The 22464-nt window shown below is 36.8% G+C and overlaps 2 protein-coding genes across 2 annotated transcripts; one reads left to right on the top strand and one right to left on the bottom strand.

Moving 5' to 3' along the window:
- Positions 1–1997: 1997 nt before the first annotated feature.
- On the top strand, positions 1998–10898 carry LOC127632078 (glucose-6-phosphate exchanger SLC37A4-like). Its single transcript, XM_052110555.1, has 9 exons — positions 1998–2195; positions 2898–3153; positions 5693–5925; positions 6007–6250; positions 7243–7401; positions 7579–7664; positions 10007–10120; positions 10234–10372; positions 10721–10898. Exons 2-9 carry the CDS (start codon positions 3006–3008, stop codon positions 10885–10887), a joined length of 1290 nt encoding a protein of 429 aa, XP_051966515.1. The 5' UTR covers positions 1998–2195; positions 2898–3005; the 3' UTR covers positions 10888–10898.
- Positions 10899–10980: 82 nt separating this feature from the next.
- LOC127632079 (trafficking protein particle complex subunit 4) lies at positions 10981–16092 on the bottom strand. Its single transcript, XM_052110556.1, has 5 exons — positions 15910–16092; positions 15656–15830; positions 13329–13432; positions 13108–13234; positions 10981–12965 (listed from the first exon to the last, which is right to left on the bottom strand). The coding sequence occupies exons 1-5, from the start codon at positions 16082–16084 to the stop codon at positions 12887–12889; spliced, it is 660 nt and encodes a 219-aa protein (XP_051966516.1). The 5' UTR covers positions 16085–16092; the 3' UTR covers positions 10981–12886.
- Positions 16093–22464: the final 6372 nt, after the last annotated feature.

The raw sequence follows: 22464 nt of genomic DNA, 5'->3' as shown, positions 1-22464 counted from the left end.
TGTAAGACATTAACTTTATTAAATTGTATGAGGTGCAATTTAATACAGTTGTCCACCCTCTCTGACCTGGCTATAACAGGAAATGCACTTGGATGGTCTGAGTCATATCTCACTGGCAGATTGTTCAAGGTCTCCTGGAGTGGAGAGGTGTCCAAGACACACCAGCTGACCACTGAGGTTCCACAAGCATCAGTGCTTGGACCCCTCGTCTTCTAGATGTACATAACATCACCCAGACCTAAACTCCTGAAGAGAAGTCCCTTATCTCATAGCAGTCATAGCGCACATCCGCCAACCGCCTGTGTATGCGTGCACAGTCAAATGAAGTATATTTTGATCAAGATCATTGATGCACATGGCTTTTCCAGCCACTGCTATGCAGATGATACGCAGCTCTACCTGTTGTTCTAGCCTGATGAACCTACTGTCTCAGCTCGTATCTCTGCATGCCTCTCTGACATTTTGGCCTGGATAAAGGAACGACACCTTCAGCTCAACCTTGCTAAGACAGAACTCCTTGTGATCCCAGCCAACCCATCTGTTGACCACAACCTCACTATTCATCTTGGTTCAACTACACTAACACCAACTAACAGCCCGGAACCTGGGAGTGGTGGTAGATGACAAACTTAATTTTACTGCCCATATCTCATCAACCGCCCAGTTTTAGCAGATTCGCACTTTACAACATCAGGAAAATTAGACCTTGCCTGTCTGAATATGCTACACAGCTCCTGGTCCAAGCTCTAGTCATTTCATGACTGGACTACTACAATGCTCTGCTGACTGGCCTTCCAGCTAACACAATTAAGCCACTGCAGATGGTCCAGAATGCAAGACCAGTGTGCCTGGTCTTCAAACAGCTAAAAGACGTAAACACACACGCGCACGCACGCACGCACGCACGCACACACACACACAAACAGAGACAGAATGGGTCTAACACATGCCGATTAGCCGTGTCAATTATAACATGGGTTAATGCCATTAATTAAATGCATTTTTGTTGTTTTTCATTATGGCTAACAAATGAAATTATGAATGTTCACAATGTATTATCGTTTTGATTTTTTTAGTATGTATTTAGTATTTAGTATTTTTATATATATATATATATATATATATATATATATATATATATATATATATATATATATATATATATGAAACAGCAGCTTCCATTTATTGAAAAAGGCTGACATTCGAGCATTTTTTTCTATATACCCATTCTTGAGGTAACTAAGCTGTAACTTTAATGCTGCCATTCATTTTGTATTGTTAGATCACCTTTTACACATCAACATGTAAAAAATACAATACAAATAATAATATTAATGATTTAATCATAGTAACTCACTTTCTTCACACTACTAAACGATGGTGACAAAAGTGTCCCTTTGAGCCTCATGGTGGTGATTTTGTGAACGTGTCTCACGTTCGAGAATTTAAAGTTTTCATATGGCGGTACTCCCCATGGTAGTAAGGTTCAATCTGGTTGCTTACCCACGTTGTATGTCAAACTGTAAATCGCTGTGGAAAAAAGACAATGTAAAATGTAGGTGTAATTTCTCGATTGTCCTGCAGGTGTTTGCATAAAACAGATATTTCCTTACTACAGAACACAAGATCTACAACCGTTTTCAAGTACTTAAACTACGCTGCCTTTGGGAAACAGCCCATAATTCTAAGATGATTCGTATGGTCATTTCTATGATATAATTGGGCTCATAATGCTTTGGGGAAACAAGGCCAACACAGACTGAAGTGACAATGAGGCATATATTTTCTCGGTTTTGTCTGCATGCTAGGGTATGGTAACTGCAATACTCTGCCATATGCAAACACCCCTGCACCATCATATGGATGACCTTAAAGCTTATGGATATGGACTAAAAACAGCAACCTTAATTCTGATTTCACGGGGTCTTTAAATGATAGGGCGCTTTTTGTTGTTTTACTGCAACTCATCCGACAGATGGCAGCAATGGACTGAATTACTGTAAAGCAGTTTGAGAGTCGTTCGGGATTTTACATCTAGACGAGATCCAGTAACATATGACTCTTTACATTAGAACTAAATATGATTCATTCTTTTAGGAGAAGCATTAATATTGACCAAACGACATGGTTTGGTCGTGGATAAAGTGTTTGCTTCCTGGAAGAGACATCCGAGAGGAAACTTCTTGCTCACGGAAGTAAGGCGTGTTTTTATCGAACAAGAAGTTTTTATTAATTGTTTGCACTTTTATCACGCGAATTGTGTATCTAAATTTATTTTTTAATGTCAAATGTCTCTTGGTATGATCTCATCACCCCAAAGTTCTGTTAGCTAATGAATGGTAATTTCGTGTTGCCACGATTGCAACATTGCTGTTTCAGTTTAGCACCATGTGAACGAGCCAGACTTTTTCAAACTACTTTTTGACTATTACTAGGCTGAATACTGTCATAAAACTTGCTTGTGGCATTCTCTGCAGAGGAAAACCACAAACTAGGCATGTAGTGCAAGGAAATCATAGTGCAGTGATTCTTATATCTCTTACACATCTTGCGCCCCCAGTGGTCAAATATGTGAACTGCCACATGTAGACCCCCTGTCAATCATTAAACCACTCAGATTAAGGGATCTTCTATTACAACAATCTCACACGTTTAAGACAGCAGTATAGTAGAAACAAAATTCCATAATGAACCACAGTAGATCTACTGACAATGAAACATATTTGGTTTGTTTTAGGTGAACAGAGTGCTTATAGTCTGTCCCTTTATACTGTTCCCTTGAAAGCTGCCATAATTTGCCCAGAGAACACTCCAAAGAGCTCAGGCAGGTTGACCATTAACCCTGGGAATGATTACAGCTCTTTCCCCCTGACCTCACCAGCTCTGTATGTTCACAGATCCAGACTCTTGAGTTCATAACCCTCAGATGCATCTGGGAACTCCTGTGCTCCACTGAAGACACTTGTGGATTAAATACCCTTTATCGGTCATAAATTGTGCCAGACATGGCGAAGTCTGGATATGGCTACTACCGAGCCACTATATTCCTTGCCATGTTTGTGGGCTACACATTGTATTACTTCAACAGGAAGACGTTTTCTTTCGTGATGCCCTCTGTAATGCAGGAGATCACGCTGGATAAGGATGATCTGGGTGAGCATGTGCGACTTTAGTGGCCCGTACTTTGCCTTGCTTCTCTGTCATGTGCTCACACCTGTTTTATAATCTTTAATGCATGCATTGTCTTGATTTGAAGGGAAAGAGTGCCTTTTCTATTTCAATGTCTCTAAGATTTTAAACATTCATTAGGCAAAATGTCTTTAAGTTTTAATTAATTGCAAATTGCAATATCAAGTTAAATGAACAAATATTGCTTTATGGTGGGACAGAACTATGACTCCGAGAGTTGACAGTTTATTACTAGCCGGCTTGAGCTCATGACACCTTAAAGTGTTTATTAGAAGGACAATGTAATGATGATATTTTAAATATCTAGTTTTCATAATCACAAACCTAACAAAATATTACATAAAGTGATAAAAAAGAGACATTTACATCCTTGCCTTAGTTCACTTGTTGAAAGAACCTCATCAGTCAATCATTGTTTTGGGGTATGAAGGCTACACAATGCTTGAAATTGCTAAAAACAAACTGAAGATTTCATACAAAGGTGCACACTACAGTATTGAAAGACAAAGGACATCTGGCTCTAACAATGACAGAAAGAGATGTGGAAGGCCAGATGTAAACCTCCATAAAATGACAGACTACAGTTTGCAAGAGCACATGGGGACAAAGATCTTACTTTTTGGAGAAATATCCTCTGGTCTAATGAAAATATTTTAATTGTTTGGCCATAATGACCATCGTTATGTTTGGGGGGGGGGCTTGGGGGGTGAGGCTTGGGGGGCAGCATCATGTTGTGGGGGTGCTTTGCTGTAGGAGGGACTGGTGTACTTCACAAAATAGATGGCATCATGAGGAAGGAAAATGATGTGGATATGTTGAAGCAATATCTCAAGACATCAGCCAGGAAGTTAAAGCTCAGTTGCAAATGGGTCTTCCAAATAGACAATGACCCCAAGCATACCTCCAAAGTTGTGGGAAATGGCTTAAGGACAACAAAGTCAAGGTATTGGAGTGGCCATCATAAAGCCCTAACCTCAATCCAATACAAAATTTGTGGGCAGAACTGAAAAAGCATGCACGAGCAAGGAGGCCTGCAAACCTGACTCAGTTACACCAGTTCTGTCTGGAGGAATGGGCCAAACTTCCAGCAACTTATTGTGAGAAGCATGTGGAAGGCTACCCAAAACATTTGACCAAGTTAAACAATTTAAAGGCAATGCCACAAAATACTAACAAAGTGTAAGTAAACTTCTGACCCACTGGAAATGTGATATAAATCATGAAATAAATTACATAAATCATTCTCTCTACTATTATTCTGACATTTCACATTCTTAAAATAAAGTAGTGATACTTACTGACCTAAGACAGGGAATGTTTTCTACGATTAAATGTCAGGAATTGTGAAAAACTGAGTTTAAATGAATTGTGTATGGTGTATGTAAACTTTTGACTTCGACTGTATGTATATATATATATATATATATATATATATATATATATATATATATATATATATATATATATATACATACATACATACATACTTACATACATACAGAGAGAGAGACAGGAGACAAGCTTTTAATCAAAACGTGCATATTTGCTAATACAGCCAGATGTTGGAAATGGTAAAAGGCACTCTCACCAAGATATGTAAGGGGAAAAAAACATTTAAAATAGAGTAGTTAACGGTTACTGAAATACTGGATAATTGTGGATGTGTTTAGAGAAATGCCTATAATAACACATATTAAAAGTTGGTGAAGTTATTTATTGATTTAGTCATTATTTACAGACATTAGTAAGGGACTCAAAAGGCACCTGAATTGTAGTATGACACTAAATTAAATGTAAATGATATTGCTTTTTAAATGGACTGAATTATTAAGGCAGTTGTAAATAATAATAATTAACATATGGGGCATTTAATTTCCTCACACCATATTACAGTTAGATCTCCTTTGGTTTGTTGCCCTAGATCGACTTTATCAGCCATGTTATTACATTACTTTTAAAGGTATAGTTCACCCAAAAATTTTAATTCTCTCATCGTTTACTCATCCTCATGCCATCCCAGATGTGAATGACTTTCTTTCTTCTGCAGAACACAGATGAGGATTTAGAAGAATATCTCAGCTCTGTAGGTCCATGTAGTGCAAATGAATGATGGCCAGAATTTTAAAGCTCCAAAAAGAACATAAAGGCAGCATAAAATAATCCATACGACTCCAGTGGTTTAATCCTTGACTTCAGATGATATATGATAGGTGTGGGTAAGAAACAGATCAATATTTAAGATATTTTTCATTTTATTTGTGTTCTGCAGAATAAAGAATGTCATACACATCTGGGATGGCATGAGAGTGAGTAAATAATGAAATAATTGTAATTTTTGGGTGAACTATCCCTTTAAGTCATGAAGCCAATATGAAATGGTATCTTATAAAGCACTGTCTTCTGAAGAAATGTTTGTCAAACAAATGATTTTGAGTGGTTTTTGAATGGCAGTCACTCTCATCTGAAGTCTAATCAACTTTTATTCCATCTATGTGTACTGCAGGTCTTATTACTAGTAGTCAATCGCTGGCGTATGCCATCAGTAAGTTCATAAGCGGTGTGCTGTCCGATCAGATCAGTGCACGGTGGCTTTTCTCTATTGGGCTGTTTACGGTTGGTGGCATCAATGTGGTTTTCTCCCAGTCCTCCTCGGTGGAGGTGTTCGCAAGCCTGTGGTTTCTGAATGGACTGGGTCAGGGTTTGGGTTGGCCACCATGTGCAAAAGTACTACGAAAGGTATGGTATTGTCCTTTTATGATTATATTGTGGATTGCCTTATTGTGTAGATTTACAGATGTCCATATTCTTTTGGATTAGTGGTTTGAGCCATCTCAGTTTGGGACGTGGTGGGCAGTGCTGTCCTGCAGTATGAATTTGGCTGGTGGTCTAGGGCCCATCATTGCTACACTAATGGCTCAGAGCTACAGCTGGAGATCCACGCTGTCCATCTCGGGCCTGACCTGTGTGGTCATGTCCGTCTTCTGTCTGCTTGTTATCCGAAATGAGCCAAGTGAAGTTGGCTTGCCCAATATTGAAACTGGCGCAAATAAAGGCAAAGGAGGTACAGTAACCTCAAAATCCACACTCCTGAACAGTGCATTTTAGAGGTATGACAATATACAGCTCCTTAATCCTTAAAGGGATAGGTCACCCAAAAATTACAATTCTCTTATGATTTACTCACCCTCATGTCATCCCAGATGTGTGACATTCTTTCTTCTGCAGAACACAAATTAAGATTTTTAGAAGAATATCTCAGCTCTGTAGGTCCATACAATGAAAGTGAATGATGACCAGCAGTGTTGTCAAAAGTAGTACCGAGCACCAACTCTATCTGCTACCAACACACAATATAACTGACACACGACAGCTTTAAAATGCTCACAGGCTTATTTTGAACACGTGCTTTGTAACTCACAACTTTGTAATAAACTGAAATGGACAATCAATCAATTTAAAATCATGGCATGTCCTAGAGTGATTTATTAAACCGCTGAAGGCTGCAATCTTAGTGTGGATGAGCTGCATACTTTAAATTAATGTATATCTCTGGATAATCTTTGAGATGTTTCTACACTTTGATTGGAGTCCACCGATTGAAAATTCAATTGATTGGATGTGATTTGGAAAGTTACACACCTGTCTATATAAGGTCTCATAGCTGAAAATGCATATCAGATTAAAATAGCTTGCGAATACGATTTCACATTCCCCCAATTTTTCATACTCAGCACATTGCACCAGTTTTCAAGTGTACGTTTGGTTGATGTTGGTCATTGCTACTCTTTATGTGCTTGTGAAAGTATACATTCAATAAATTATTTTATTCTCCCTAGTTCTTTGAAGAATTAACCATTGGATCAAAACAGAGTTTAAAGGGGTCTGTTTTACTGTGTGTTAATACATGTTTTCTCTGTCAAAGTTCACTTGTGCTGAACTAATAGACCCTGAATTAGTTTTTCCCTCTTATGAGACAAATTGTCCTGTTAATGTCCTGTTTGGTCCCCAAGAACAGTTGTGCATTTTGATCAATTATGTACCTCTGAATTCCAGGCTCCAGCAGAGATGAAAGCACATTCAAAGAGTTCATTCTTTCTCCATATCTGTGGGTCCTATCATTGGGCTACTTGGTGGTGTTTGGGGTGAAGACAGCTTACACTGACTGGGGACAACTTTTCCTTATCCAGGACAAGGGCCAGTCAACACTAATGGGTACTTTGTGTAGTATTATAAAGTATATAAAGTCCATGTTTCAAGAATGCATGTGTAATGACAATTATGCCATTTTTAGGTTTAATTTAGTAATGCAGTCTTAAGAAATAGTCTTCTAAGTCTTCTTAAAACTCACGGGTCTTGGAGTAAAATGTCCATCTCTTCTGATTTTCACAGGCAGTTCTTTCATGAGTGCTCTAGAGATTGGAGGACTGATGGGTAGTTTAGCTGCAGGATACCTGTCGGACAGGGCTGTGGCAAAGGTAAGTTTGCAATGTTACTATGTTGCTCATACCTAGAGATTAGGGATTTCTGAAGTCCTCTAACCCAGGGGATTTCAAACTTTTCATGCCTTGGACTCCCCAATATGATGAGCACCGTGTGAGGAACTAAGTGGAAAACAGTAGTGTAGGCAGAAACATTTGAGTGGGTGTGCATGAAATATGTCAACTTTTTATTTATTTATACAATTTGTGATGTTTAGCTAATTGTTTCCAGGGGCATATTTAGGACATTTAGCTACTTAAGTTTGTGTACTTTTAAAAATATTAAAAGATCAATCAACATTAGTCGTGTTTGACTTCATTCAGACATTTTTATTTTACATGCGTAACCTGTGGAACCTTACTTCCTGGAAAGATTTGAAAAACATAATAAACATTTTAACCATAGATTGGACCAATTTTGGTAATTTTTTACCAAACGGATGAAACTGACTGATGAAAGTGATGGATAAAAATGACAGAAATGGGTATTGTTGCTTGTTATTTGGTATTGTTGCTTTGTCTCCACTGTGGTTTACTGTCAGTAAAGTTTTTTCTCTGATCGTGTCACTGCGTTGCAACTCTAATCTTATTGAAGTGTGGGAGAGATGGCGTTGCTGCGATAGCGAGATAAGAAAAAATATTCGGTATCTACGCCTGTTACAACATATAAGTTAATAGCAATAAATGCATGCATATGATATTTGTAAATAACATAATTTTATTTTAGTTGAACAGGAAAAATGCCGTCACAAGATGCTTTTGATGCAACAAATAGAAGTTATAATGAATAAAAATCTAAATCAATTCATACATATGATATTTGCAATTAACATTATTTTATCTTAAAGTTTTCAGACCATATTAACATCCAAGGTTATTCAGTTCAGCACCTTATTATGTCAACTTGATCTGGTTTTGATGAACAGGTTAGAAGTTATTTAAATATATAGCCTAATTAATACAATTCATAGAATCAATGCACATGTATGGCATTGGTTACAAATATTTTATTAGACAGGGAAAATACATTTGTCAGGGCTGCATTAACGCATGGGCATACTGGGGCTTAACTTCCCCCAACCCGTTGACGTTCGTATGTAAACATGAACATTGAGATGGTGCACAACAGCGTAACTCGTCCATGTAGCACATGGTCACAGAGTAACACTATGATTGTGTGGGCCTGAACACAAATGGGTGGCACAGACCTACCAGGCCCACCCCTGGCTTCACTAGTGATGATTTTCGCGTAAAAATAACTATTTATACAGAGTGATAAAAATAGTAAGTGTGATATTATAGACAACATTTTCTTTGTAGATTAAATATTTGCTTTTATATTGTAGTTGTAAAAAAGCAAAAAGTCTAGATTGCAATGTTACCTATATTTACTTTGTTTACAGCCTATGTGTTTCTGCCCACAATTGGATAAACTCATGTATAAAATTTGTATTACATGACATGCCGATTAATTACATCGCATACATCAATAATGGCTGAAAAGACCCCCAAATAAACATAATTCATTTTAATCAAAATAATTATAAATATAATATACTGTACATCATAAATATAATTCTGTTAATTTTAAGACATTGCATTATTCTGACAGACGAGTAAAGCATTGAGTTCCATCAGTTTGTGATGGACGCTTTTGGAGCATCTCTGTGTTCGTGTTGCGTTTTACTGGTTTTCAGCATCTCTAGCCTTAAACGTGCATTTTTAGGAGGCTGTTAAGTTAAATGTAGTTTTAAACTTAACAAAAAAAAAATGATCTCAAGATTCCTGCACACTGCTCTGTCCAGCTCTCTTTGGACAGATGACGTTACGTGTCTGTACGACTACGTGTTGCTTGTACAGCTGGAGTTGCGCAGACTGCCCCCTGTGGACTGAGACTCACAAAAATATGAAGGCAGCACTACAAGCTTGAATTGCTCCATTGGTTGGAAAATTCCATATTATAGAATTTACACACAGTCAAGAGGCATGATTAATTGCGTTATTATTTTTTAAGCATTATTTTTCATATAAATTATTGAACTGAATTACTGCATTAAATTGCCATCCTTAGTATAAACTTAAAAGAAAATCAATTTTGATTTCAATTAACATGCATGTTTTCTATAGAAAACACAATGAAACAGTAAAAATGTCAAATTTGGTAAATCCTCACTTTTGTAGATTTTGCTTTTTTCCCTTCAAAATTTCCACAGACCCTTTATCACCCCTGCTCTAACCTTAAGTATTAAATCTCAGTGTGTAAATAGTCCCGTGCTCTTTGTGCTATGAATGACACCTCAAATGGAGTGGAGGAGGGTGATATTTTGGTTTGTTTGCAGCAAGGATTGCGCATGTATGGTAACCCTCGCCATGGTCTCTTGCTATCCATGATGGCTGGGATGTGTGTCTCCATGTACCTCTTCCGTACCACTGTCACAGCACACAGCTCAAATGTAAGCTCACTATCATTTCAGCCTTCCGGTGTTACAAATATCCATATATTGTCAATGGTCGTGCCATTTCTTGCTGTGTTATTTAATGTAGTCTTATTTTAATTCACACACAGGTCTGGACTCTTCTGTTGGGTGCAGCCTTTGGCTTCTCCTCATATGGACCGATCGCATTATTCGGAGTTCTTGCGAATGAGAGCGCTCCATCAAACTACTGCGGAACCTCTCATGCCATTGTTGCCTTGATGGCAAACGGTGATAATCTTCTTAATTTACAACCAACAGTATCTACACTTCTAAAGTATAATTTAGATGAGCAGTATGTGACCTGCTCCATCATTTTGAGTCACTTTCACTCAGACACATTTTGAGTTGTATGCACTGAAGTAAAAATAAACTTCTCTTTCAACATTTAAATTATTATATCACAAGGCTTTGGAGTAGAAGTAGAGACTTTGTGACTCAAAATGATGGAACAGGTCACATTCTGATGCAAAAGCCAGTCCTGAAATTTTGCTAACCTAAATGAAAACAATTTTACAAAAATATACAGCAGTAGTTGCAGAGGAAATCAATGTATTTTTATGTTTGTTTTGTTTGCAGTTGGTGGTTTCCTCTCAGGGTTGCCTTTTGGGACCATTGCCAAACACTATGGATGGAACACATCTTTCTGGGTAGCAGAAGTAACCTGCACAATCGCCACAGTTGGATACTTCCTGCTTCGGAACATCCGCACCAGGATGGGAAGTGTACCCAAGAAAGCTGACTGAACATAAGAGTATTATTTAAGTGTCTTTTAACTAGTTTTTAAAATGCAGTATGAGCATAATTTGAGTTTGTAAAATATGGATGGATTCACAATAGAAGTGAAAAAGACTTTCATTGTTTTAACTTACAAATGCAAGTTACATCAGCACATTTTCCGGGACTTTTTTCTTGGCATATGTGCATTCTGACCAGTTTCACTTTTTTCACAATTTTTGTATAAATATCTAGACATCCACTCTCCAGACATTTTATCTTTACCAATGTACAAAATAGGATGTTGTGGCCATTGCTCTCAGATGGACATTTTGTTATTTATTCTGTTTTCATCTTTAGAATGGATGGCAGTATTTAAAACTGATCACTAAACACTTGGAACACCATTTCCTCAGCGGTATTAACAAAATACCTTAAATCGGCAAGGAAAAAAAATATTTCATAATTTTCAGAGCTTTATCTGGTCCTACCTCTGTATTGGTGTACTATAACAAATTAATAAATGTCTATGATGAAATATGTGACAATGTGTTATCACATGATTGTTTAATTGCACACTGAAATTAGTTCATATAAATAAATAAATAAATGCGAGACAAGGGACCTGGATAGCTCAGCGGGTATTGACGTGGACTACCACCCCAGGAGTCGCAAGTTTGAATCCAGGGTGTGCTGAGGGACTCCAGCCAGGTCTCCTAAGCAACCAAATTGGCCCAGTTGCTAGAGAGGGTAGAGTCACATGGGGCAACCTCCTCGTGGTCACAATTAGTGGTTCTCGCGCTCAATGGGGCGTGTGGTGAGTTGTGAGTGGATCACGGATCTCCGTTGCTTAAGGAGACCTGTATGGATGAGCCTCCACTTGCTCCACACATTATGCTGTACTTGTTTGCATGTTCCTTATATAAATGCCTTGTTTGACCTTTATTTGAATTTGAGAAACGTTTTGTTTTTACTTCATTTAACCTAGGAATATTCAGGGTTCAATACAAGTTTAGCTCAATCGACAGCAATTGTTGCATAATGTTGATTACCACAAAAATGCATTTCGAATAGTCCTTCCTTTTCTTTAAAAAAAAGAAAATGAAGCAAAATATGGAGGTTACAGTGAGGCACTTACAATGGAAGTGAATAGGGCTTAAAACGAGTTTCAAAAGTATAACCACACGACAAACAATTTCCGTGTTAACATGATTTTAATGCGATAAGATCGCGAACGCTTTCTGTGTAAAATGATGCCCAATTTTACAACTTTGTTACCATGACAACATAACACCGTAAACCCTAAAACCCCCAAAAGACTGTAAAAACAACAATTTACAAAAACTTCACAGCACAAATAATTCATGAGAGTTAATGTAAAGGATTTATAAAATTATAAGCTTCACATTTCTGCCTTTAAACCCTCCAACAAATGGCCGACATTCACTTCCATTGTAAGTGCTTCACTGTAACACAGATTTTATTTTTTTAAGAAAATTATCTTTTGTGCTAATCAACATTTTGCCACAAATACAAGTTATTGAGCTTAAATTGTATTGAACCCAGAAGAAGCCACATCATCATACTCCGCAAACTAAAACCACATTTCAGATTTCATTTGGATAGATGCTATTAAACATGACATTTATATGAACGATACATAATGTAGCCAAACTTTGAGTTGCTCCATCTTGTTTTTAAGCACTGCATAAGAGTACCATGACTCTTAACTTACACGGTGTCCATATACATTATTTACAAAGGGTTCTTAAACCCTTTATTTTCTCACTGCAAATTTGGGATTGCTTATACTTGAAAAGAAATTTAAAGAAGAATGTAAAAGAGGCAGTCATAGTGGTCTTTAAACTTAGTTCACTCGTTTGAACTCAAGCAACAGTCTTGTTCCTCTTCCTTTAAATGTTGACAGAAAGAAATCCTTATGCCTGCAACCATTTTTCAGGACAAGGTTGATTGCAGAAATTCTAGAGATCCCATCAGGTGAATGAATATACTCTATGAAGGGCCAGTTTAGGAACCCGGTCCAAATGTACCAGCTTTCTCTGCTATTTCCAGGGCACTCTTCAGATTTTGGTCAAAAAGCTCACATCTGGAGGGGGAAAAAAATTATAATAATTTATTATACAGAACATCTCGCTGATGGAAGGCATCACAAATCTAAAACACTGCCCTTCTGGGAAAAAAACTATGAAAAATCTCATGAAAACTGAACACAAGTAAAAATGACACACCTGATAGGCATCTCTAAAGAGTAAAAAGGATTCTTCAGTGCAAAGTCAGAGTAGATTTCATAAATCTTTCTTAAGAGAGCATCAATACCAGTCTGTCGTGGGTCTGCCAATACAATAAACTTTATTCCTGCAAAAAAAAAAGAAAATCACAGAGACACTTTTCAGCCACCGATCAATATCAACATCTCATTTTGTCCTTACAAAGAGAGAAAAAGACCAACCTGTGAGTGTCTGAAAGCAGTGCAGTTTAAACACATCTGTCTCCAGCATTTCAATACCAGAGCTGCCAACCTCAGGTGATAACTGTGATCCGATGGCAAACAGTCTTGGGAAAGGTAGGAAAAATTACATTTCATAAAAAATAGTTTAAGGATTGCAGAAACACATTGTTTTACTTTAGTATTATTGTAGAAACTATGAAAGTAAACATGCTAACAGTATACTGTATACATATAGTAACCATGGTTTTACTATAGAATAACAATGGTTCATCTTGTGGTTACCATGGTTTTACTATAAATACCTTGGATAAACTATGGCATTTGTAGTAAAACTAAAGTAACCACAAAATTATTATTTGTTATACCATAGTTCTATTATTATTATATTAAATATGAATACTTGGTTAAAATATGGTTACTGTGGTAAAACCATGGGAAAATTGGCATGCAAAACTATTTTAGAAACAAAAATGTCCTCTAAAGGGCTCCGTGTATTATATATTAAGGGCCTTGGGGGAAATATTCCCTCAATATAATAATAGCTATGCTCCTGATAAAGACTTAACATTATTATATATTATTATTTGATGTTACATGTAAGGCTTAATGTACAGTCAGCTGGTCATTATGGAGAAATAACTAAAAATGTTGCACTTATGACGTGACAACCCAAGTGAGACGCTCCAAAAGTGTCCATCCGACGCATGTGTACACTGCGGCATCAGCTCAAGACAGATGGACGAATTCGATTGCAAAATGGTTTTGCTGTGGACTGCAGGCCAATGACAGACTTGTTCAATACTAATATGGAAATAAACAATATACTGGATTCTAAATCGTCTTTCAATGATTTACTTGTCTGCCATAATAATGAAATGCATTTTAATTATCTGAATTATTATTTTTTTGTAATATACACTTTATTTATAGTAATTTTTTTTCCGATTAACACAATTGACACAGAAAAGCAAAAAATATTTTCACAGAACCAACATTTAACCCCCATTATTCCCCTCCCAATATTCCTGTGGTCACACTTGAGTACAAACACACACACACACACACACACAAATATATTTAAAAAAATTATAATAATAAATAATCACACACATTTAAAAGGGCCCTCCAAAAGGGCCAAATAGCTGCCCCATTATTTATTAAATGAATCTAAGTTGCCTAACCTTCTACATGACATTTCCTCGAATGCTGCCACCCTCCCCATCTCTGTACACCACTATTGAATTGTGGGTGCTCCAGCCGATTTCCATCCCCTAAGAATGATCTGTCTGCTGATCATAACACTGGCTAGGACCCAATTTTGTATGTGTCCAATACGTAACACATAATACTCTGAACCCTCAACCAAAATTCTTGGACCTTAACACACCACCAAAAAACATGGGCTGTGTCTCCATCTTCTGATTAGCATCTGATAAAGACCAAGCCTATACAATTTAGAGGGGGACCAATAGAATCTATGTAAAACCTTAAATTGCACAAGTCACATCCTTGTATCTCTAGATGTACACTTGATGTTTTTAGAATATTAGCCCACACTCCCTCCTTGAGAGAAGCCGAAGCTCCGTCCCCCAGATTCTGAATTAGCAGGGAGTAATACACCGATTAGGTTTTTCACCGATTAGAGATTTTCACGGTATGATACCGTCTCAGAAAATATCATGGTTTCACGGTATGCGGAATTACACACTTATTATTATCATCAGTTACAATAACACTTAAAGGAGTGAAAACAGAAGGTTTTTTATTATTATTTTTTTTTTATTTATTTTTTTACTTTATTATAATTGAAACTTGAAACCATGTGTAATAAAAAAAGTCTCCCTTTTGAAAATAAAATAAATAGAATAAATAAGAAAGCTAAGAGATATATAATAATAAACATGATAAAAAATAACATGCAACTATAACATGTTATATAACTAAAGCATGTTAGTTTACATATTAGCATAGCATGTTAAATGAACCACTAAATGAAAAATAACATCGGCTGTGTGATCTTTTTAAAAATGAACATATACTGTAGGTGCACGACAGACTGCTCCTGTCTGTACCTTCTCAACTGGTTTTGCTATGATTTTAATCTGCTGTCTAAAGACAGGACATTTTAGCTTGTTAAGAGACGCTAAACTGACTTAATGATACACAAATAAAAGTATGCTTTTTTGACATCGATCATGGTGTTATTTTTTGAAGATGTAAATGCATCTGGCAATCCTTCAATGTCATGGTATTACCATAAGACATATCTGTACCACGGTACTTTTTGTACGGATTTTTGTATTAGATGTTTAAGAAAATCTACTCACGAGTGAAACATAGACGCCAGCATGAGTTTCTCATTGGAGGAAAGTCGAGGTCGGCCGAATCTGATGGATACCGGATAGTTCGCAGGATCTTTCAGATACTCCTGTATGTCCTTCCCCTCCGCCGTGTATTTACCATTCACATCCACCCCATTAATGGACAGAACCGCGTAACCCACTGCATACAAGCAAAACACATCATATAACTAACAAAAACAGCTCCTATAAATGTGTATTGACAGCACAGAAACACGCACCTCTGATGCCATCCCGCTGACCGAATGAAACAATAACTTTCTCATCATGAATCTTTAATACTAAATCAAGAGGAAAGCTGAAGGTTTTCTCCACTTCAGCCCGAGGCACGTAATTATCGTGCTGGTACATGAGTCCGCCAGCCTTATTGACAACATACACACTGAAGATCGCCATATTTCCTCATGTCAATGGACAGCTGATGTGGGGCGACGTCATGTGACTGTGTCATGTGACTTTGTGGCGAATGGGAAAACGTCTTCAAAATAAATGTTTAAAATATTAGCGGAACACATAGTATTTTGTCTCCTCAGATTGTATTTTTTTTAAATATATATATAGATTACGTTATTAAATGCAAAATTAAATGATTTGTGATATTTTGACGTACAAGAACTAAATTTTCACGGCAGCCGATTAACTGAGGCTGGCTTTCAATTACTTTCTGCGTCTTTAGGCATAGAAATAATAGAAATAGGATAGATGTATTTTCTGTAATTGTGTAAAACGGGGCTAATGGCATTCATGAAGGAAAATGCGCATTCAAGTGTTTCAAGATTGAAAAAAATATTATATAAATAGATTTTTTTTATGAAAATTGTTAGAGCAAAATAACAAGTGTTTTTTTTTTATCTAAATAAAAATGTCCTGGTATACAAAGAAGCCCTCACATCTGTAATGTGAAAGCCAGTGATGTCCGAGCTACACCAGCTCCAGTCAGAACCCATTAGAATTGGAATCGCTGCCAGTTGACAACTGGTCAGTGATGGGAAGCTTATCTATAAATAGTGAATCTATTAGCTTAACAAAATTTCTGATTAGCGAGACGGTAGCTTAGCTAGTTTTATATCAAGTATTTTTTCAGTAGCGAAGCTGTAATTTTGACTAGGTAGCGGCGTAACTTTGAGAAAAGATTCACCGCTACATCACCCCTTGTACCCGGTGTTTACTAAAGCCAGTTTTGAATAAGAACTAAAGATGTCCGATCACAAATGAATCACTCATCTGAGTCGGTTCTTTAAAATTAATTGGTCACACGTGATAGGAAAGGAGACTGAATCGGTTCGTGATTCAATCGTACTCAGAAAGCTTGCGCTCACGCTGAAACATTTGTGCTCACAAATGTATTTTATAACACGGAAAATAAAGATAACACCAGTAGCAGTGGATCTACAATCACTGGAAACAAAACCTTTGCTAGTGACGAAGAAAGTCTTTATAAAGTTCAACACGTTTTCAGCTTGTAAAGGACTTCTGCAGTTCATTTTCCAACCAAATATGTATCAAAACACGTATTAGCCTACACGAAAACACATAAAAATGTACCATGACATTACCATGTTTTTGGACATGTACCATTACATGGAAGCACTATGTTAAAGGGCACATATTATGGCATTTAAAATGTTCCTAATATTGTTTTGGGAGTCCCCAACAACAGTTTTACATGCATGCAATGACAAAAAACACTTTTGTTGTCTTATAATTTGCATTTATGTTTACCTGATTTGCTCACCGACTCCCAAATGATTCGTTCAACGACTCATTTTTCCAAACCCATCCTTTGCGTGACGCTAATCTGCGGTGATTGGTCAGATGACCCAGTCAGTTGTGATTGGTATACTCTGTGCAGAGATTGTCGGAAACGGAACGCCCATCACCGCTTTGTAGTAAAAAAATCAAAATCAGAGAAGGAATTTGAGTTGATTTATGTTAGCGATCATAGCCCAAAGTTCGATGGTAAACACCCAATCAGTTATTGTTTGCGTTAGCCCAATGCATAAACATATTGGTAAAGCACTGCATTGCTACAAGATATTGCTCTACTCTTTATGACAACTCCAATAACATCGACAAACATTTCACATATTTCAAAAAAATTGACATTGGAGACCTAGAAGCTGCGCTGAGCGTAACTTACACAACACACACAAATACTTATTAAGCATGCTAAAAAACACATAAAAGCAACAATTATTAAAAATACTTACAGGTTGTGATTCGGAGGAGGAAGCTGATCCAAATAAACTTGGTACTGAACCTTCCTTCAGTATCAACCGTCTCGCGAATCCACATTTGAAAGCATTCATGTTCGTAAAGCAATCGTCATTAAAATGACGCGAACACAGCACAAGGTTCGGGCTATAGTTGTATGGTATAGTTGTAAATATAAACTCTAGCCACTGATTCTTCACATGCTCGTCCCTGGGCAGTGAAAAAAAGGTTGCTTTTGATATGCACTTCAGAACACAGCGTCTTGTTGTCGACATGATGTTTTCAAGTTTTCCCTGGTGTCTGCGTGCGCAATGAGTGGGTGCGGCCAATTTGATAATTTTTCGTCTTGACGTCACAACGAAAAGGAAAATGACTCATTGGAAAAACGATTCATTAAATTGACTCGCAGTCGACTCCTACTTTTGAGAGACAATAACTTTTTTTACGGTGAACTTTCATATATAAAACTTTGCAGGATGTATTTGTTCACTTAAATCTATGTTACACACTACATGAAAGGTAATTAAAAAAATTCCATAATAGGTGCCCTTTAATACAATGGTATGCTACATGAATATGGTAATCATATAGCAAAATACCATGGTATTTTTTTTTATTAACTTGAAGCACCATGTAAATACAATATTATTTATATGGTAATCTCTGAAAAATAAAATGTAAAAACAGTGACTTTAGATGTTAAACACATAGGTTTGTATAAGTAGCATGTCTAAATATGAATTTACATGTTTTTGTTTTGTTTTTTATTTGCACATACGGTACATATTGCACCATACTGTATACTTGTATACTGTACAAAGGCTTTGATAAACATCATGAGAATACGTCTTTAAGTGCTTTGTTTAATACAAAGTTGAATATATATATATATATATATATATATATATATATATATATATATATATATATATATATATATATATATATATATATATATATATATACATATATATATATATATATACACATATATATATATATATATACATATATATATATATATATACACATATATATATATATATACACACACACAAAGTTGATGTGCATCTGCGGTTGAAATAAATATGAAGTAGTTTAATTGTAGCAAGCTTATTTTGGCATGTAGCTTGTAGTGTAACTTGCTTCTTTCTCTGAAGTGTAGCTTATAGCTTTGCTTTATTTTTCAGTTGAGTATTTGTAGCTTACCTTGTTACATTTTCTGAGTAGCTTGCCCAACACCGTAACTGATACCACCCACTATGGAGCACATGCTTTCACACATCAGTTCACTTGTTATACAGTATTTACTGTATGTAGCATCAGTGCTTCTACATTTATGCATTTCAAACTTTAAGTCAATTTGACAGATGTCATGTTTGCTCTGCTTTAGATGTTCTCAGCCTTGTTATTATTTTAGATACCCATTCTTTTTGTGTTATATACAGTGCATTAGCATTTGCTCTCCATACATTAAGTCTCACAAAAGAAAAATACACTTAATTTTTTGCAAACTGTTCAAATATTAAACATCAGCTATGTACATACCTTTCTTTTCTAACCTTTCCAGAATCTGCAAGATGTGTGTAATTGTCTTTAAAGTAAAAATAATAAAAATAATATAAATAATTAATCAAATTTATAAAAATAAAATAATGAATCATTACTAATTTGACCATTTCTAATCACGTTTATTGTTTATAGTTTTTTATTTTCCATAAGAAATCATTTGTTTTTTACATTGTCTTATTAAAATGGAATCAGTGGCATAACTACAGGCAGTGCAGGGTGTGCAGCCGCACTGGAGCCCAGGGAGACATGGGGGCCTGGAAGCAGAGGCGTTCTGGCCATCGGGAGGACTGGGAAAACAGTTCTGATATATTTGAGCTGAGATATTTTTCAGTTTTTCTTCAAATGTGTTCTGCAGAAGAAAGAGCGTCATTCATATCTGGGATGGCATGAGGGTGAGTAAATGATGAGAGAACTTCAACATTTTGGGTAACTTATCCCTTTAAAAACTTTTTTTGTTTGTAAAAAATTATTTGTTTACTACCCACAGTTTCTACCCCATTCGTTTAATACATATGGATGTAATGGGGTTTAAGCTAAGCTGTCCCACTTTAACTATGTATAGGCCTATACATAAACATAAATACATACACTCACCTAAATGATTATTAGGAACACCTGTTCAATTTCTCATTAATGCAATTATCTAATCAACCAATCACATGGCAGTTGCTTCAATGCATTTAGGGGTGTGGTCCTGGTCAAGACAATCTCCTGAACTCCAAACTGAATGTCAGAATGGGAAAGAAAGGTGATTTAAGCAATTTTGAGCGTGGCATGGTTGTTGGTGCCAGACGGGCCGGTCTGAGTATTTCACAATCTGCTCAGTTACTGGGATTTTCACGCACAACCATTTCTAGGGTTTACAAAGAATGGTGTGAAAAGGGAAAAACATCCAGTATGCGGCAGTCCTGTGGGCGAAAATGCCTTGTTGATGCTAGAGGTCAGAGGAGAATGGGCCGACTGATTCAAGCTGATAGAAGAGCAACTTTGCCTGAAATAACCACTCGTTACAACCGAGGTATGCAGCAAAGCATTTGTGAAGCCACAACACGCACAACCTTGAGGCGGATGGGCTACAACAGCAGAAGACCCCACCGGGTACCACTCATCTCCACTACAAATTGGAAAAATAGGCTACAATTTGCAAGAGCTCACCAAAATTGGACAGTTGAAGACTGGAAAAATGTTGCATGGTCTGATGAGTCTCGATTTCTGTTGAGACATTCAGGTGGTAGAGTCAGAATTTGGCGTAAACAGGATGAGAACATGGATCCATCATGCCTTGTTACCACTGTGCAGGCTGGTGGTGGTGGTGTAATGGTGTGGGGGATGTTTTCTTGGCACACTTTAGGCCCCTTAGTGCCAATTGGGCATCGTTTAAATGCCACGGCCTACCTGAGCATTGTTTCTGACCATGTCCATCCCTTTATGGCCACCATGTACCCATCCTCTGATGGCTACTTCCAGCAGGATAATGCACCATGTCACAAAGCTCGAATCATTTCAAATTGGTTTCTTGAACATGACAATGAGTTCACTGTACTAAAATGGCCCCCACAGTCACCAGATCTCAACCCAATAGAGCATCTTTGGGATGTGGTGGAACGGGAGCTTCGTGCCCTGGATGTGCATCCCACAAATCTCCATCAACTGCAAGATGCTATCCTATCAATATGGGCCAACATTTCTAAAGAATGCTTTCAGCACCTTGTTGAATCAATGCCACGTAGAATTAAGGCAGTTCTGAAAGGGGGTCAAACACAGTATTAGTATAGTGTTCCTAATAATCCTTTAGGTGAGTGTATATAAATAACACAGGGCCCAGGGTACTGCACCTCAGAACAATGCCAGAGTTCAGGTCCCAGTCCATCCCTGTTCCATACCCAGAGTGTTCTCAAACCAAAGCGTCCTCCCTCAAAAAGGAAAAAATGTGAAGAGACACATGCGTCAACTTTGTCAATCGAACCCAAATACCAACATTGACTTAATAAGTAAAGGCGCAAATTGCAAAATGCAGGTGTATGGGCACATGAGCAGGGCAACAATAGAGTAACTGTAGCATAACATTTACATTTACATTTATGCATTTGGCAGACGCTTTTATCCAAAGCGACTTACAGAGCAATTATTACAGGGACAATCCCCCCGGAGCAACCTGGAGTTAAGTGCCTTGCTCAAGGACACAATGGTGGTGGCTGTGGGGTATGAACCAGTGACCTTCTGATTACCGGTTATGTGCTTTAGACCACTATGTCACCATCACTCCATTATATGCACAATGAGGTATAACAGTTATGAACTACTCAATACTACTACAACTAAATAAATAAATCATAACTTAATAAGATGTCACATCTTTTGATCTGTCAATTTTAAAATTGAACATGTAGTCCAATCAGGGCCCTGGCAAGCAGTTCAAGTTGAGAAAAAATACATTCTGAGCAAATAAACGTAGGCCTACCTATCTGCAAAGATCTGCTTGTTAAGAGGTATGCATTTATATTTATGTTTGTTTAGTTGTAATAAATGTTTAGGTATTGTGTTTTTATGTATAGGCTCTAAATAAAATATAACATTATATAAATTGTATTTAGTTTTTATCTAAATTGTTGTACCTGTTTGTCTCAGTTTTACCATCAATTAATTTGGCACATAGTTCACCCCCACTTTATGTTTTGCATTGATTTTGTTGAACTAAATAATCATTTAGGCTAGTACACATTATGAATATAGTTATATGGGTAGTTGACATAAAAATTTTTGCATTGTCAGCAGTTTTCTACATATTATGACATGCTATACTTAATTTAAAACTTAAACAGCATGTTTTTTAATTCTTGTATAATTATTATTTTTGCCATTTCCATTACCTCTATTAATTAAGACACTGTGTGTGTGTGTGTGTGTGTGTGTGTGTGTGTATATATATGTGTGTATACACACACACACACACACACACACACACACACATATATATATATATATATATA

Source organism: Xyrauchen texanus, chromosome 38 (genome assembly GCF_025860055.1).
Source record: "Xyrauchen texanus isolate HMW12.3.18 chromosome 38, RBS_HiC_50CHRs, whole genome shotgun sequence".
Lineage (NCBI taxonomy): Eukaryota > Metazoa > Chordata > Actinopteri > Cypriniformes > Catostomidae > Xyrauchen > Xyrauchen texanus.
Note: the sequence above shows the minus strand (reverse complement) of the source record. Positions and strands in the feature narration are given on the sequence as shown.